The sequence below is a fragment of the Diuraphis noxia genome, unplaced genomic scaffold (genome assembly GCF_037042655.1).
Source record: "Diuraphis noxia isolate RWA-SAM2 unplaced genomic scaffold, SU_Dnox_SAM2 contig0001, whole genome shotgun sequence".
Taxonomy (NCBI): Eukaryota; Metazoa; Arthropoda; class Insecta; order Hemiptera; family Aphididae; genus Diuraphis; species Diuraphis noxia.
Genome location: NW_028301711.1, coordinates 25376656 through 25397444, shown reverse-complemented (window position 1 = coordinate 25397444; position 20789 = coordinate 25376656). Strand labels below are relative to the sequence as shown.

Below are 20789 nucleotides of genomic sequence, written 5' to 3'. Positions count from 1 at the left end.
AGGGCCAAATTAAAGTCACCCCCCAGACCGTCGCCAACCTATATAATGTCCGCAGGCGAGGACAAGTACATGGGGAGTCGGACCGTCAGGGGGTGGATGATATGGTCGCGAATTTTGCGCGCGAACAGCGCTTCGGGGCGGAGGGCCGGGGGGGTGCGGTTCCGGACGGGACATGCGCGCAAAGGCGGTCGGCTCGTTTTTCGTCCGTTTTTGAAACCGCCGGCAGACGCCGTAGTCGCCACCACCGCCGACGCGTTCAGTAGCCCTCGTGGATCCGATCCTGTCCGGTTGCCCGCAACTGTATCAGTTTCTCACCGCGGTCCCGTATTTTCAAAATTTACTTCACATATTTACGCGTCACCACGAACTTTACCATTTAAAGTCGTGCGCGGCTCGTGATTTGGTTGTCAAACATCACCCACGGACGAATTTTTCGTCATTTCTCGCCCCCCTCCCCCACCACTATATTTTCTCGTCTTTTTTCGCTGATTTTTTTTTTTATCCCACTCGTCGTCGAAAGTCGATCGTCGCGCGTACCGACAAAAATATTATTTGACATTTTCATTACCGCCGAACAGATCTATAAATTATTATCATACCTGTATACAAAACATTGAATAACAAAATATATATATACATATATATATATATATATATATTAGGAGTACGCCACTCTTGGCCGTCGATCGTTTTCCGAACGAACGGTCTTTGCTCTGCTCTCTTATCTCCGCCGTTCCGATCACCGAGACCCCAAAAATCTTTCCGATCTCGATCGTCGCGATCACCAGCACCGCACCACTATGAATTTGCTGTACCCGAACCTGCTGTTTTGGATGTACGTGGTGCTGACGCTTGCCGAACCGCCGTACATCATCCCGTTTAAAGGTCAGTAAATAGTATTATTATTTTAAAACGTCTTTGGGTACCCGTTGAAATTTGATAATTCACATATTTTTTAAGTTTTCGTCACAATATATTAGTTATTATTACAAATAATAATAATATAACGATTGTACTTCGACGTTAAATCTACATCGCATAGTACGTAATAATTAGTCATCATCAGTAATATAATTATGTACTAATAATAATGTAATAGTAAGATGCATTTTAATGTAATAATGGTTTTAATAATAGTAATAGTAGTCACATAAAAAATAAATTAAATTAAATGAAAATGGTAATAATAATAATAATAATATTATAATTTATTAATATTTTTTTTATTCATTTTTTTTAATATTTGATATTTGCAGTACGGCGACGGATAAATGTATACCCTCGTAGTCCTCCCGTAATGAAAATTATTCATTCGGCTATTTTACTATAAATATTTAAAATTTGAAATATTTATATTTATTTATACTTAGCTTAACTCAAATTATTAATTTATCAAATTTACTTGTATGTAAATTTTTCCTATTTGTAGCTATCAACATAATATAGTAATTATTTCCAGTTTCTATGAAAATATGTAATAATTTTCAAGCCAAATAGCTATAATAATTAAAATAGTTATTCAGTAATTTTATTTTTGAACAATTATTTGTGAATAAATATTTATCAAACCTGGAAATATCTAATAATTCGAATTTATAGTGACGCAATAAAAATATGTTTAAGGTGCTAATAAAAATTTAAAAACTTGATGGACAGCTTTTTTCTGTTAAATTGTATAATTTTGATGTATAAATATACATAATTTTTTTGACTTAGGCTCAAGGAAAAATATTACCAACCTGATACAATAATAAATTGATAAAAATATGTAAAATTTTATTTTTAATTTTACATTTGTCTGAATAATCCAGTTCTAACGTTGCTAGTGTTATAAAAAAATTATATTAGGTATTAAAATATAATAACAATATTTTATACATCTTACATTCCTGTGCTTATCTGCTGAGTCAAAATTACTTTTTATTTAATATTTTGACTATCTTAATAATAATTGAGAGGTACTGACATAGAGGTATGTTGTTGGTATTTTATCATTTGTATAAAATGGTTAATTAATTGGATCCATCATTATTATTTTGTGACTGGGAAAAAAATATAATTATAAAAATGCCTTAATTTATTATAATAAACTTTTTATTGGCCAACCAAGATACTAAATCAAAGAAAACCAAATGCAGAATAGTATAAATATATATTGCCAAGTTGGCTTTTTTTTTATGATAGTTCACTTTGTGTTGCGTTTTTATATGAATCATTATAATAATAAATCACACACTATATTGTTAGTAACTTTAGCATGTAAATATTTAAAATTGAGCATACAAAGACAAAAGAAAAAAAGTTATCAAAGTACGGATTTTTAAGATCAAATAAAATAATATTTTATTCCTTAATAATATTTTGACTTATTGTAAAATCACAGATTATGCTACAATTTTAAATCGTATATTAACATATTTGTACATTCTAAATCATTCTTTACTATCTAAATTGTATGATTTTATTTTCGATATCATAAAATACAAATATGTTCGTTACTATTGAATTGCATTTTTTTATTTCACACACAATGCATACTAATTAATAATGATCAAATAGATTTTTTTTTATGGTAATCAAATATTTTAAGCTGTAAAGTCTACAATTTAATTAATGAATACCTATACATTAGTGAAAGATTATTTCGATTAAACACAAACAGTTTGATTACATATATATATAAGAATCTTACGATAGGTTTTTATTCTTATATTTCCATATTATCCGATTGCTTTTCAATGATTCAACAGGTTTATTAATTCCCAGTTAAAATACAGTTCACAGGATTATCACTAGCATAATGTATTTGACAATAAATTCATTATACAAGTTTGCAATTAATAAATGACGTGATTTGAATAATTTGTATTATTTATAATACTATTTTGATGTAAAATTGTTTGCATTTCATTATATTACCTTTGCTACTTCAAATCTTTAGGAATTTGATAATAACAATTTTTTACAGTTGTTTTCAGTATTTAATTTCAGTTTGCAACACTGCGAGTGCTAGAAATTATCAACTACTGTTTCCACATTCACTATCACTTAAGTTCCTATTGAATATTAATATCCATAATACGTATAATATTGAATTACTAACAACTTAGACAAATAAAACATATTTAAAAATATGCTAAAGTATGTATATTTATCACATAAATACATAGGAAAAATTTGTATGGAACAAAACTATAAACTATAATAATTTAGCACCTACGTAACTTTTAATATAAGCACATATTACCTATATGGAGTTATAACTGTTATAAATAATATTTAAGACAAACTAAAACAAAATTTATTTTTAATTTAAATTCATATTTTATTTGTATTTGTATTAAAGTGGTAATAACCAGTAAACCATCTTTTAAATTTCTCAATAAATGACCCACTTGGAATTTTTTTATAAAGTTTTCAATTTTTTTAGCACCCGCTTCTTTTTATTGTATATCACTTGGGATTTTATTTTACAATAATTTTATTCAGCTTAGATATAAAATTATGATTGATGATGCAACAAAACAAAATTGTTCTTAACACTTCTACGTAGGTGTTTTTATTGTTATTATTATTATTATTATTATTATTACTATTTTTTTTTTTTTTAAATGTAAAATGTCACATCCATGTAGTAAAGGTTACTTTTTTGTGTATTCAGGTACCTTTTATATGTGCACGTGAAATAAATAGTGAAACAAAGTCCCGTGTGGGGCTCGTATTTGTTATTATTTATTATGATATATATATTTATTTATAATTGTTATTAATTAAATGTTTTATTGTATAAGGTGTAAAATGAAGTTGTTCCTTAAATTTGACTGTAATGCTATTAATATTAAATAAGCGAAATGAATTTGATGATTAATTCGTCCAATATACTTATGGCTATTCTTTATTTACCTGACGATTTGATTCGATTTAGGCATTCTATATACGGCCACATCTACGTCTCATGAATTACATCATCATATATGTACGATATTGTTATATTATATAAGTTTACTGTAGCTGCCGGAAAGAAAGAACATGAGCGTGAACCGAAGATTGTGTGTCATTTTCGGACTCTCTATAAAAGGCTCAACAGTGCCTTCTCGTGTAGTTTTCTATTTGATCTGTGTAAAAAAAAAATAAGGAAAATCATACGCGTTAGATTTATTAACCCAACATGTTTTTATAAGGTTCCTCTATCATCTATTTATTTTGATATAATATGGAAATTGCAATGTTGGCGAGTTGCACTTTATCAATGTTTTGAACATTTTTATCTCTTTGAATTGAAAGTAAAGTTTCCTAAAAATTGTACCTCACGTAAAATAAATTAAATTGGTAAAACATAATGCCGTGGTATTTGATTCGCGCTATTCCAAATAATCTTGGTTGATGATGCAAAGAATTTATGATAATATTGTTGAGTGGAATAATATCACGAATCGTAGGAATATGCGTAAATCGGTGTATAAATAAAACATTTTTCATTATTTATTTTCAAAATTATTGAAAGGTTTGCCGCATATTTTAGAGACGTATATTATTATTTTTGCAGATATATCTACTGAAATTACATTTAGACTAACTGTCACAACTCTCGATACCATTGTGTACCCACATGATACAATATCACAGGCTGCTACTTCCCGATCAGTTATTTCATTGTCTCTGGAAGTTTTATATGATGTTTGGATATCCATATATTTTTTTTATCTTACCTAACTTAAATAAAGCACGTTGTTAATATTAGGCTTTGAAATATTATCCTTACTACCATTTACCGATAGAACATATTTTAAATACCATTATTTTTATTATATACTAATAAATATATCCATTTGGATTGTTAGCTATTTCTTACAATAAAATATAAATACTTTTTTACTCTTCTATATTATTTTTTTGAATTTCTCTAAATATTTTGAAGACTAAAGTGTGCACACGTTCATTGTAAGATTTATTATCGACAGAATATACAAATGATTTGAGCTATTTATTTTTGCATATATAACCAGTATAATAGTTTGATATTTATTATTATTTGATTGTCGTCCGTGGTTAATTAATTTACATATATTTATATACTCAATCTTTATTTGTGCTACTTTAGTCTTTACTAGAAAATCAAACAATAAAAAAAAAAAGCTAACAATATTTTAATGATAATAATAATAGCTATTTCAAACGAATTCAAACATTATTCATATTTCACGCACACGAGCGAATAGTCACAGAAAAATATAGGATGTACAAATATTGTGATATTATGGGTATATAATCATTAATCATAATGTAATAAGTAATGATATGATATCAATGTCAACGTCGGAATTGTCGGTTTCGGTCAGGCCATACAAATAAAATATTCAACGATATATATTCAGATGAAACTCAATCACTTATCCGCATGAATTAACAAAAAAATGAATAATAATAAAGTATGAAAATACAACTTTCCATTGTGTGAAAATTAGAGTTGATATCTTGGAAAATAGAAATGGTAAACATGTACTTATGAAGACTGTAATGACGATAATTTATATTTTGTGGACGATTCCCCGGAGATTTAATTTCTGAATATTAAAATAGAAAATTGCGTTGTTTATCCTTCTGTATAATCTGTCACCGTAAAACTAACATAATATTATGTCATTATAAATTTATAAATTATATTAGTGGCTTGGTGACGCGTGGCCGTTTGCTCAAATGCTCAATCTGCGGAAACGCACTGATGGTCACCCATCCAGGATTTTTAGCATCATATCTTTGCCACACATACACAAATACCAACTTAAAAACCTACAAATAAATTTTAAAAAAAAAACTGCTACCATTCCACCCCACACCCAAATGCCTATGTTGCCGCCGGTTCCCCCTATAATAAAAAAATGAAATAATATTATTACACGGTACCTATATCGATACCTATATGAATGTTTTTTATCCAAGCATGGGTAAATTTCATTACATATCGTTTTAGCTGATTATTGGCGTATTATTTTGGTGAGTATATAATAGAGACGTGATCGGTCGATTTGGGTTTAATTTTCAATATCAAAATTGACAAATAGTACTGTTAGTAGTCATCGGGGCCAACCATTTTTAGCTTCAGGGCATGCGCTCATATAGTATTCCGAAATTTATACATACACACACTCAAATATTATTAGACTGTATATATATTCTAGTTGAACACACATACATATATATAAAACTAGGATAGGTAGGTACTTGTATAATGTATTATGTGTATACTCACTGTGCCGTTTTAGTTGGAACGTCGAAATGAACTTTAATGACCGGGTAACAAGTCAGCCGTGGTATAGTAATTAAACGTTTCGAAACATGGTTCACCGTTGGCGTCTGAGTTATCGAAGAACGAAGAATGACGGTCGTATTCCTACACAACAGTCGATGTAGTGATTATAGTGGACCCCAATTGATATTGGATAACGCCCCGAACAACACTGTGACATCATGAAGTATATCAAGTCTCTCGTATGCTAGAGGCTCAAGAAGTCCGGAAACTATTATAATTAGAGATGGATTTATGCGTTACCAAATACGTTTTCACCTCACCACGACTGTCGTATAATAATAATAAATATTATATTATATGCAAGATATAGGTCCAATTTGATCGACGACAACTATGAATGAATAATCGATTACATTAGGCGAAGAACAATCTGCTTGTAGTATATCGGAGACGAGTCCGAACAAATTTTTCTCTCCCCTAGGTGCAATATAGGGTATTTTCCAAAAAAATCTGGACCAAAAACTCTAAGTTTAGAGTTTTTGGTGGAATGCAAGGTCGATACCTACTTATAACATAACCAACCTACTGTTATTGATTAAAAAAAAAAAAAAAATTAAATACATTTTACATTAGTTTATTTCAAATAATTATTAGTGAGGCAATAACTATATCTGTATCGGGCTGACAGCGAACCAGTGTCAAAATTCAAATGAACAATAATCATAAAATCTAAATGACCATATATAGTACATAATTTGTATATGCTGTAGTAAGCAATATATAATTTTTTTTTCCAATTTAAAATAAAAATAATCTAAAAATAAGTTTGAATAACATTTTTTTAAATTTCGCAAAACCCTGTTTTTGAGTTTGTGGCACTCTAGGGTCTAGTCACTAGACTCTAATGAATCGCAGTCAACCCGGCTGGGAATCACTGCGATTGCAAGCAACAGTATTATATTATCATTATAAACGATGCAGAAATGCATAGACTATACGCATATGGTGCTGAATTTTTTTTCTTCATTCTTGTTGGTTTTGTTTCTATTTCAGTGATCGATGAATAAGTAAAATTTAAAAAGGCCAAAAAACCAAAATCCTTTTAGACATATTTCACCAGTTCTATATATATTTAAAGGCGTTTTGAGCGCACACGGCTCATTTAAAAAACAATAAATCATCCAGCGAATACTCCGCCTACGGCTCCTGTCAGTTTTCCACAGTATATAGTCACTTCATTGCTACAACGCTATAACGCCACAAATACTACTTTTCGATTCGAATGGACATTCTTTAGCATAAATCTAAGAACGGCGATGATGATTCGTGTAATATTCGTGTGTGTGTGTGTATGTCTGGTATTTCAGCGTTTATAAAATTACTCGATATATACAGCGGAAAATTGTTTGAAACGTTCAAAACAAATCAATTTCCATCTTAGACCTCCGGTTTGTTTATTTAAAACGTTAAGGATTAGACAGTCAGTCGCCGTTTCCACGAATATCAGAGAATAGATTATCTAAAACGCCAATAAAACAATCTGATAATAAAAAATAATATAGCACAATAATATGTCAGTGGCTTATACGACATCCAATGGTTAGGTTAAGTGTGTAAATACGGAAAAACGGTTTGAGAATTCACATAAAATTGTTAATTCAAACGTGACAAATGACTATTAATGTTTAAAGCAGTGAATATTTATTTAAATTTTTATATGTTAGTGAGTGAGTGAGCGTAATAAATGAGAGCAATATTTATAAATTGCAGTACTAAAACGATATCTTTGCAATTTTCTGCATTTTCCACAGTATATTTAATATAATTAAAAGCAATGCATTAAATTTAATGTAAGGTATTAAAAATAATAAATTCCATTATAAAAATATTATATAGACTTATATATATATTTATTTTTTTATTGACGATTGCAAATTTAGTAATGCAAAATATAAATTTTTATTTAATGTGATTCACTCTGATACCATATGGTACTTACACTGTTATTTTGATGTAATTTCACATTTAGAAGTTATAAATGAATGTCGTGTTAAAACCAATTCCACGAAAAATGATTCAAGTTTCAATAAAAAAAATAATGAACTTTGATCAAATATTTAAACAACATTTATTAAATATTGATTAAAATTATAATATTTTAATGAACCGTTTAATTTATAAATATTAATTTTTCTTTTATTATTTAAGAATGTAATCGAAAAAAAAATAGAAAGCAATAAAGCATGATAAATAAAAACTAACTAATATCTTGTATAAATATTAAATAATAAGAAATATTTCATAATATCATCGATTGGAATAAGAATAATCTTGGAAACTGGAGATACTAATTTTTAAAGAAATGTCAGCAGGAATTAAATTATATCATTGAAAAAAAATTTTTCCGTAAAAAATGTAGGAATATTACTTTAATTTTGGGAAAAAGGTCATTGTACGTTTCCATCTTTAAGTTTAAATCAAATAATTTTCAATCATCACAGCTATTAATTTATACTTAAATACGCCTTTTAAAATAAAATATACAATGGCATTTTCAAAAAAATATAATTTTGCAATACAATGTTATTCGACATTGATAAATTGAACTTGAAATCCGTGATGGGTATATTTTCTATGTTTCTAACCGTTTTCTAATTCCACACACACACACAACACGCATATGTAATTAATTAAAATTATTTGTTTTCGCCATTTTATCAGAGTGGTCCTATCACCGATATCATTCGTCGAATCACGAGACCTTCACCTCGTGATGTCTTCCACAAGACTGAGCTACCGCGATCAATAATTTATCGTCGTCTGTCGGTGGCACGATCCTCCGGTCATGTCACTCGTGTAAGTTTTAAACGAGCCACTTTGTTGACCTTTATCTATAGGCACTGATATAATTTCCACAATTCGTGTTTGTAACTATATTGGTGAACTGCTGGTTTGAAAACAGGACAATACAATCATCCGAAAAGTCTGTCACGTGTTAGGTACCAAAAATGTCCATTGAAACATACCTGACCTCGAAAGCTTCGATGGTTAACTAGTCTATAGGTATACGATAAACAAATCGGACACGGAAGATTGGGACCCGACCGCTTTATGTGATAACGATGTATAAACTATTATAATCCTCCATTAAAATTATTATAATTTAATGTTTGTTGACAATATCATATTTATATCACCGACAACGATTGTTGTGAGATTCATTTTTCTGTAATATTTATCATTTTTCTGTCAAGTATCTGTCAACTGTACCTATATACGTATTGGTAAATTTATATTGTTGTTGTTATTGGGCGTTGCACGTGGTTTAGCAAAAACCTTCTAGGCTTTCATGTATGCCTTGCGATTAATCTTAATTAAAATCAAATACCTAGTATTTAATATAGATACTTTATAAATTTAAAATATATATAGTCAAAAATAAACTAAAACTAAAAAAAATATGTATTTCTTCTTTTTTTTATGGTTTGTTTGAGAGTAGGTATACGTATAGTATGACCACGATATTTTAGGAAAAGTTTTAGAGTAATCGAAGTATATCCTATTGGAACACTACTGGTTACCTATTTTATCATTACCTATGTTCTATATATAAATTAATGTACATGAATTTAAATTAATTTCTATACGTATCTCCACAAGGAAGTTAGCACACCGAGATTCACCACCAACAGGGTTCTTCAATTAAGACAATCCACGTGAAACAATATTGTAATAATATTATGTTACTGAAGAAGAGTATCCAATCTGTGAACTCTGTGACAGAAACCCATCAACAATACAACAAACACTTGCCGATAATCATAGGCGTGTCCAGGCCTCCATGGCTGGGGAGGCCATTTATAAAATTTAAATTTTTTACTTACTACAACGATCTGTATTTTATAATCTATATTTGTGACTTTTTATTTTTGTATGGAAATTATATAGCACTACTAACCATATATAGAAATCTGTGTTTCAATCACGGTAGATTATACGCCAAGAGCTCAAGAATCAAGTCACTGGGGAGGCCGGTACCCACCCTGCCTCCCCAATAGACACGCCTATGCCGATAATTATTTCACATATTGTACCTACTCCAATAAGTTCCTCCACTGTTAAACATAATGTACCCCCATTGGTGTAAGACTGTTATTTTGAAATTATTACAGACTAATTACCCCAGTGGTTGAAGCCTTATTAACCCAATAAAAAAAAAAAATAATAATAATAATAATACTATACACCGCAGACATTAACACTGGCTTTTCGACACCATCAGACAATATATTAGTACGCGCTTTACGATTTAATTTCCCGCATTTAAAATAATGAATTGTGATGACGAGACTCATGGTTTGAATAAAATGCGCGTACATTACAATACATTTTCCGAGGAAGAGGAGTATGAGGACCACGACGTTGATTATATACTTAATATTCAATCTCGTATTGTTTTACTTTAACGGCGTAAACAAAAATAAATCAGAATCATTCAAAAAGCGCGTGTTCACTCATTCCGTCTCTATTAAACATGCATTCCGAGATTTTTTACGAGCGACATTTACGCCGAGGAGAACAAAAAAAAAAAAAATAATAACAATAATAATAATAATAATAATAAATAACCGTTAAATGTACGCCCTCTTTCATGTTGAATAATATATTATGCATATTATATGATTATACTTGACGCTACCACACATATTTAAATTCGAAACCCGTTTGTTTTGACTGACATCAAAGCCAATGATTGCGGAAAACGCTGTGTTCTCGTCAATTGTTATTTTACATTCTCGTTGAAAATATGTGTAGAGATACATTCTTCGACGTTCAGTAGAGTTACCACTTAAATAACAAAAAAAAACATAATTAAATGAAAAACATTCGTAAATTGAATTTAATGTGCTCCACACGGTATGAAATATGTTTTAAACGTTTCTCCTTATATATTATTTTATTCATTAGGTTTGAATAAATTATTATTATTGTGCACTCGTACCCGTCTACACACAATGATTCCACGATTGAGTAATAATAACAAAATATTATTTTAAAATTATTTCAGTGACATAAAATAATATGTTTTTTTGATTTATACAATTATGATTATATTACCAAAAATAATTACAATCGTATAGTTCAATAAATCCATAAAAAATAATTAGAAATTAAAATTTTTTATCATTATCAGTCATTTACTAATACGCATTTAAATATAAAATGATGTGTAAAATCAGGTTGAAATCGTTGTGAACTGATTATTGTAGGTAATAAAATCATAAATGTATACAATATAATACTATTTAACAATACTTTAATGCAAATATTATTAGTAGTATTAGTAGTATTGTCTAATTATAAACATTCCAATTTCTACCTAATCGACTAAGTCGGCACTTGTTATGGACTTCCTATACCGTTGACAAAACATTCACTAAGTTTCTTTTCTCAGTACCTATCTACTTAATTCTTTGTTTTCGAATTTAAATTAATTCGCGAGTACAATCAATGCATACTCAACACAGACTTCACACACAAAATAAATGATTAATTATATGCTAATTTAAACTTCGACAATGTCACAAATGCCAAATACACATAGGTGTTATATTACTTTGAGAATTCGAAACGAAAACGTTTTGTGCAAATTCGTCGCGGTACAAGTATTAGTGAAATATATATCGAATATTCCCAACTTCAAAACCTAATCACAAAATCACTGTGATGTGCATCTGAAACTATGATAATATACATATTGTATACAAGGGTAGGTCAGTAACCTTAATTTAGGGAACCGTAAATTTATGAATCTAATTCGAAATGAGCTACACTGTTAAGATACATGTTTATATAATTAAAACACTTTTTTTTATAACAAATGAAAGAACATTTATTCTTTACACTACACAGAACATCATTGTTCAAGTTCACATTATGAGATTTTACTTTTGAGAAGTGCTTATTATATTATATTAATTAATTAAACTCTAAGTTGGTGTTAAGACTAACTTGCTATCCTCGTTGTAGCCACTCCAGTTATATAATATAATTCGCGGTGTTACCTACATAATATAATTCAAAATTAAATTCTAATAGTTATCTGATTAATTTTATCAAGAGCAAATCGAATCGGTCAATAAACTTTACAATATATAAATAGTATTTTTAATCTTCTAGGTAGCTCAGCGAGGTAAATTACTATAGGGGTAGGAGGAGGAAAAATAGGGAGGGATAGGAGTAAGGCAAACCGAAATTATGTCAGCATATATCAAAAGAAAAAAAAAATACTCAATTTTATTATAAACACATACCTACCTAGCACATAATACCTATTATGTCTATGAGAAAATCCTATTAAAACCCTCGGAGGTTATACACTATTCAAATAAATTCTCAAAAAAGGACTTAAGCCTGCTGCTTGGGTATTAGTTTTTTTTTCGGCCCGTTTTTGGTAGCCACGAGTCACGTGTTTAAACATATTTTCGTAAACGACTGTGTCGTATTAAGGAATACGTGATGTATTTTTATATTTTTCACATAAATACATTTCCATGGGTATACTTACCTTTATTTTGTTTGACAAGTTTCTTCTCCCGCGATCATCATACAAATAATGATCTATGATTAGACGTAGTTCAATCACCACCTCGATGACCACAGATGAAAATGCGTACACACATTGTCACGTGGAAATGGAATGGCTTTTATAGTTATATTGAGTTTTTTATATATTATTATTATCACGTGAGTTGTTGTGCCGAAATTGGTACCCGGCAGGTATCATATAGTATTTTAATGTATAGGCACTTAATCTATGTTATATATTATACCTTATGATGTGATCGTTTTATTATGTCGACACGCAATGTTTCTTCGAGCGATGATAACTAAGTCGATTTTAGTATAAAATATATCTAATAAAACAGTTATACAGATTAGTAGTATATCGTTGCAAATAAGGAGGTTGTGTAGGGGGTTTATTCACTTTTGGGAATTCATTATATTCCTATTCATTTTCTTGAATTTATATGGGGAAAAAAATTAATATTCATGTTAAAAATGATTTATTGAATAAAAAGCTGAATCAAATTTGTGCAGATACTGGTAAACATCAAACGGTTTCAGAATCGGTTGATTTTCGACAGTATTACCAATTTCTTTGATGGTTATATAATTATGATTTTATTTGATATTTGTGCGAGATCAGCTATATATTAAGGAATAACAATCACGATAATTCTTCAATTATTTTTTTCATTTTATAGAAGCTTGTAAAACTATTCATTATCATTTACTACATCTTTCAATTAAAAAAAGAAAAAAACCGTTAGTAGGTAGGTACGTCATTGATATAACTTTTTTATGGTGTCTGTATCAATATAATGCGATTATTATGGATTGAACGAGTACTGGTGATGCTTGCGGCGTAAGGTCCCAGAAATGACGCATTTTCTTAAGTTTTTCTTTTTATCCGAAAATTTAGTTTTCACATCGCTGAAAATGCACTTTATATATTACGAACATTAGCTATAGTGATGTAAATTTTGAAATTAAATTTCAATATTAACAAGGTGGCAGGTATATACGATAAAAAATAAAATAAAAATAAAAATATTTTGGCACTGTGGGAGTGGTAAATTTAAATTTCGAGACGCTCGGAGCAGCGTAGCAGGTACACCCTGCTGCAAACCTAACAATTCAAATGTACGGTCTAGATACGTTACAATCTCAATTCCACATTTTATTTTTTTCTCTCGTACATACATTTAGGTAAACATAAATAAATTTAATATGTTTGTGTTCGCTTGATAAAATCGAATTCGTAGGAAACCTTTAGAAAGGAACATCTTTTTGTTCGTTTTTTTATTTTTAAAGTTATTACCAGCTTTTCAAAACTACTCTGCTCTGAACCGATACGGATGTCTATATATATACAGCACACACTACTGTAATTCAAATTATGTACCACTGTCATTTGTTATTTCGGTTGTTCCATTGAATTTCTAGCAATCGCAAATTTGATGAATTCGGATGTATCGAATTACATTATTTTATTTCCTGCTTTTCAATAGAATGATAATATCTAGTTATTTTTCTGTATACTCTTGAGTTTATTATATTGGACTGCAATATTTTTAGACGGATAGTTGGTACTGATAATGCATGCAGGTCACAAATAATGCTATAAAAATATACTTATGGCTTTTTCAATACAAATCTGTTACAACTATAACTATAACTCTATTTCTATGATTAAGAACAAACCAATCATAATGCAGTATATATGGGCCATTGAAACATATTATAAAACATTAATACATGCAATCTGATTTAAATTAAATTTTTTTAAATATTTTAAAACATTGTTGTAACTCCGTATTATAATCAGCGCACAGTGGAAAGGAAAATTATAATATAATTCATATTATAATACTCTATTAGGCTTCAGTATTGCTGAGACTTACAAAATTTTTCAAAAGATCAATGCGATATATTTTTTGTTTGGATTCTGTGTATTTTTTTATTCGAATCCCTTTACAAAATATAAACCGGAACATTTTATTCGAATCCCTGAGAATTCAATACTATATGGAAGAAAAAAAAATGTTATTAACAATGATATTCTTATAAATAAACAGACACGTCTTGAGTGAGGAAATGAGCGTACCTACAATTAATAGCATCTCAATTTCACAAGTTGATTATTTATCATCCAATAATACGGTTAGAAACAGTGTACTAGATGTAACCTTGTTTGTGTGTTGCGTACTTATTTCAATTCCCAGTGCGGATAAGTCTGGTGTTTTTATAATTTAGTTTATTACATGGTTGAGGTAAGAAAAAAAAAATAGCGGACTGACCCGCCTGAACAAATTACTTTTGAAAGGTTAAAAAGAAAGATGGTCTAAGAAAGTTTTATGTGGTCATATACGGTCGTTTTGACAATCCACGTGAAATGTCAGAACAAAGTTGTTATTTTGCTATAAGTTCTTGAAATGCGTCGACGTATTATATACCGCAAGCTAGGTTAGGTATATACGGTTGTTTCTTCGGTGTATAATGTATATTGCATATTGTATATACCAATATAAAATCCGTCGGACTGGAGAATAAAGAATCATCCGTAAAACATGTCAATTGATTGCATTTCATTTGGCGAAAGTTAGGGACTACTGAAAATGTTGTCAGCGTACATTCCGATAAGCCACGTACTAAGAGCCGCTTCTCCGCTGTTTTTTTTTTTCAACTCGTTCTCGAGGGTTCTCGTGATTTTCTACAAATACGAATTATAATACGTGTTTTATCTTGGATTGCGTGCTAAAATCATAACTTTTACTTCTTCTAACAACATCCTTAAACATTTCAGTGTATGTAATTATTGTCATCTGAACGGTATAATTATTGGATACTTATATTCGAAGTAGGAATAAATGATGAAAAATGTTCGAAACGCCATCATGTCCAATTCCATGGGATTTCATAGAATACCGCCAATAATGTGGCAAAGTCAATATTATGTTGTGAGGCGCAACGTCTAATAAAAAGTGTACGATTAAATCATTTAATTATAGATAATAATAATTATACCTACCAAATTTAAGAATCTCATAAGAATAGCGAGTGAAACGGTTATGACTGTGTTAATAATATAATAATAATAATTTTAAAAAATGTATATGGTTATGCCATCAGTTTGATATGCGTAATAACAAAGATAAATAAGACATTTGATTGTATATCTTTTGTTTACGAACTCATGATAATTTTAAATTGAATTTAATATACGGCGACCATTAAGATTTTATTAAGAACCTAAACAAAATATTTTTAATTTACATTTTTAGCAATAATTTTGTCATTAAATCAACAGCATATAATTGTATTGCTTTTAAACTTTACGGCCTTTGTGTATAAATGAAAAAACATCGTGTGCATAAAATGTTATTACGATTTTAATGACTACAAAGTACAAGCAATATAGCTCAAAAGTGCTGGATAAATTTTAAAACAATTTTATTTTCTGTTTAATGTTAAGTTTATACAATTTAACTGTGAATTTTCATAAAGAATAATAATAATAATTGTTATCATACAATTTTAGTTTCTCCAAAAAACTTAAACAGTTTAATAACTTAATAAACTCCATTGTATTATTGTAAAACGTATATTATTTTTTAGAACTTTTTAACTAAAATAAAACTGATTAACATAATATATTATGACTTAATGAATTCGCGTATTGTGAGTATCGTAAGTGTAGTAATACCTACTACTTACATTAATCTCAAATCAGAATCGAAGATACATTTTACAGATTTATGCCAATAATATAAATTCAATAAAAATGCAACAGATAGAGCAGCAGTATAGTAACAATAATAATATAAAATATTGATATTTCAAACATATCAACTTTAAAAAAAAGCATAAAAATACATTTAACAATAACTTCGTAGTTGAACAGAAATAATTTAAATATCAATATGAAATAATTAATTATGTATCTACGAATAATAATTTTCATTATTTATTTCAAAATCGATGGCAATAGTATTTGAATAAAACATTTTTAATATTTGAAAAAATAAAAAATAATTTTGATTCAATAAAAATACGTAGAAATTTTTTTAAATCACGGAGTATAATATATTATTATATAGGTATTTTAATAAATGATAGCAAAAATATTTCTATTGGTTTTTATGGATTCATTTCTCGTAAGTATATAAATATTATAAATAAAAATGATTACAATAAATGAAAATGACGTAAAATTTTAAGTCCATGTAGGTACCTAATATTATAATTGTGCTGTAGCTTTATGACGGCATTGATGTTTTTATAAATAATATTTTACCTACGTAATAAAATTCGCAATCAATTTTTTATGTATAGTTTTGTATGTATACAACAAATTTTTTTTACCGAATTTTAGTAGTACGCAGGTTTTTTAATAGATTATAATTTCACATATTATTGTTTTAATATTTAAACATTTATTATTTAAGATAATACCACCAAAGGCTGAAATAAATCTTATTAAGAATTTTAAGAGGCAAAAAAAAAAAATTACGTTAGTTTAATATAGGACAAAATAATATAATATCATGTGCGATTAATGAAAACTGCTAATTCGTAAGTTACTTTAATATCATAAAGTGAAAATCTACCAAGGCTGAAACTATACATACAAACACACATACACACAAAATATATATATATATATATATATATTATATTTTAGCGGGATTGTGTGTAAGTCTTCTCTCTTCTATATATCACTATTATATCTTATGCATACCGCAGTATAGCGTATACGAGTATTATTAAGAAAATGTAACTAGATTTGTGGATAAAACTTAAACGCAGACTGCTTCACTTAGTGTAGATTTTCGGTGTATTTTTAAGCGCGTATAATATCATAATATTATGTTCACTGGAAAAATATTTATTCTGTATACGGTTGAACCTCGTAATACGGAATACTCTCGTACTGGTGGCTATCGGTGGTTTGTACTTATCAATATTTGCCCACCCCTTTCCCATAGATCGGGCCGACCGGTTTTACTTATTATTCACGATTTCGTCGTCTCGGCCATTAAATAATATAATAATACGTACTTGTTAAACACACGCTTTACACGCCAATGGTAAACATCTTTGGTGAATGTATAACTAATACAAAACACAAAACACCGCCTGTTCCGTTGACACGGTAATGACTGTCGAATAGCAAAAGAACGCGACACGCGACATTTGACACTTATTAATTGCGTTTTACAGGGGCGAACGCAGGGGGGGGGTTGTTAGGGGTTTAAACACCCCCCGAAATAGTAGGTACAAAAAATAAATTGTCTGACCGACAAATGTATTAGTGTATTACTAATAACATTTCAAAAAAATTAAAATAAATTATTAGTAATTAAAAAGTTTCCCTTCTCCCGTGGTTTGTAAATTAATTGATACAGTAAAATCACCAATAAAATGTATGATAATGCAGTTTCGAAGTGAGTATGGCAGTATGTTATAACTAATTAATAACTGATCGACATCGAAGGCTGCCAATCCAATGATGTATATAATGTAGACAGACGACGAGTGTAATTGTCGTCTACCGGAAATTCCTACATCTAACCTACACTTAACCTACAAATTGTAATAATTAGTTATTAATTATTATCTATGATATTGTATTAATATGTAATATGTATATTATATATGTATTATGTATTTATGTATACCTATAGTATAAGTGACTAAAATAAAATATAGAAAAGTGTAATACACTATGAATAATATGATATTTATGAAGTAGATAATTTAAATTTTTTCAACCCCCCCCCCCCCCCCCCCCGAAATTTTTCCCTGCGGTCGCCCCTAGCGTTTTACAATAATAATATTAATATAACGTTATTATGTTCTTATTCAATTCATACGTGAAACGTAGGTTTCAATAGCTATAATATACGTACCAGTGCAGTGTATATAATAATATGATACAAACAAAATATGACCGTATATACGTAATACCAATACATTGTGTGCGCACTTTATGTGAAAATGAATCTGCATAATGATTACAACGGTCATAATATTGCAGTTATGATTGCGAAACTCTGAGGGTGAGCGTGCGCCCAACTTACACGATTTCAATTTATTAATATTTTACTGTACCTAATAATTAAGTATTAAGTGCGTAATGTTGGCATGCATATAGGTACATAAAAAAAAACAACAAAATACAACGTTTTAAACATAATATAGTAATACCACAGAATATATGAAATATAAATATAAATTAAATGAAATTTAAAATAAATAATTTATTATTATTATTAAAATAGTTATTCTTTTTTGCGATCGAAGGTGTACTTTCATTTGTCAAATGGTAAACAGTCAAAAATAAAGAGTGACAGTTGTAATCATTTATAAAGAGTGCATAATCAATATGTGTTCTGGTGTTCATAGGTTTTAAATGGACCAATTTTTAATCGATTATTATCATCAGTCTTAAAAATAATACAATATAAGCAATAATAATTAGGAGACGAGCTCCATGTATTTGTCGGTTAGTCCCTCAGAGTAATAATAATGTCGGTAGTCCATACAACTTTTACAAGAGTCAGATGATGGCCTCAAAAAAAAGTAGCTTAATCTTATATCTTTTAGAATTTCTGTTAGTACAAACTTCGCTTGTCTCAAACAATAAAGACGAAAAATCGCATTACAAATATTAAAAAAATAAAAAACAACTACTACAGCACTAGCACTCACGTGTTCGAAAGTTTAAATTGTCGGTTATCTCGTATATGTTTCCTTAGTCCCTTATTTTGTTTTTACCAGTCGAATTATACAATTATAACAATAATATAGTCAATCGCGATTACGACGAGTCTTCGCAGTTTATTATGCGGAAAAAGATTTACTTCTGTCGATATAATAATAACGACGACAAAAGACAATCTCAGTCAGCGGTAACAACAACAAAAGTGGCAATAATAATAATACCGTCGTAGTCTAAACCTATAACGCCGGAATCTAGTGCATAATATTATTATTATACTGCAGTCGGCAGCGACGATATTCTGACACTTGTCACTCGGCACGCGGTCTATAGAGTAGTTCATCTCGGGATGATGAGGGGCTGCAGTGACGAACAATCGCGGGTAGTATATTATTATTATATTGTATACAATAGTACGAAAGTCTTTTGCGGTCCTCACCCCCCCCCCCCCCGCCAACCGACGAGGCCCCGCGGGGTTCGTCGACGTCACCAGCGATAGCGGCGCTTTTGAATTTCTTCTCGCCGGCGGTGAGTGAGAGGTGTGAGTATTGTATGCATATTGCATATATATATGCAGCAAACATTTATAATACTGGCGAGAAGATTGAACGTCACTGCCACCGCCGCGAGAACATCGCTGTCTGAAGTATCCACGTTTAATATAATATTTAATATAAGGTGGTAGATATGATAATGATATTGCCGTCTGCCGATGGAATCGCATGACATCCTTTGGTCGAGTCAAAACTCGCCATAACCCCGAGTCATCACCTGCAAATAACCTCGTATGCATATATATATATATATATATATATTGTGTTATAAATTAATATTTATATAATATTCTTACCTGTATATATATATATAATAATGTTATTATTATTGCGTCACCGTCGTCGGCCATTTAATGATTCACCGAGTGAGCGACGATGGTGTAGACAACAGATTTTCCGCACTGCAAACTTCCCAATTCAGTTAGGTATTATTACCACCGAATATATTATTATAATTTGAAATGTGACGACAAGTCGACTAACACAATATATTATACAGAGCGATTTGAGCCAATCGCAAAACCAGTCACTTCAATATTGTATTCTTTCAAAACTCGCGTATTATTTTATTCATTTTATGATTTTTTTTGTTTTACATTTTGCAGTTTTTTTATACAATTTTAAGTGTGCGTTGTGTTCTTTTAAATGTACGAACCGATGTGTGATTTTCATATCATAGAAGTCAGTATACCTTACC

At 29.6% G+C, this 20789-nt stretch overlaps 1 protein-coding gene across 1 annotated transcript in view; it reads left to right on the top strand.

Moving 5' to 3' along the window:
* Positions 1 to 249: 249 nt before the first annotated feature.
* Positions 250 to 20789, top strand: part of LOC149060369 (limbic system-associated membrane protein-like) — a 589994-nt gene continuing 569454 nt past the window's right edge. The window contains exon 1 of the mRNA XM_089220597.1: positions 250 to 885. Within this exon, the coding sequence (XP_089076723.1) occupies positions 801 to 885 (85 nt within the window). The 5' untranslated portion in view covers positions 250 to 800. The remainder of the gene's footprint in view (positions 886 to 20789) is intronic.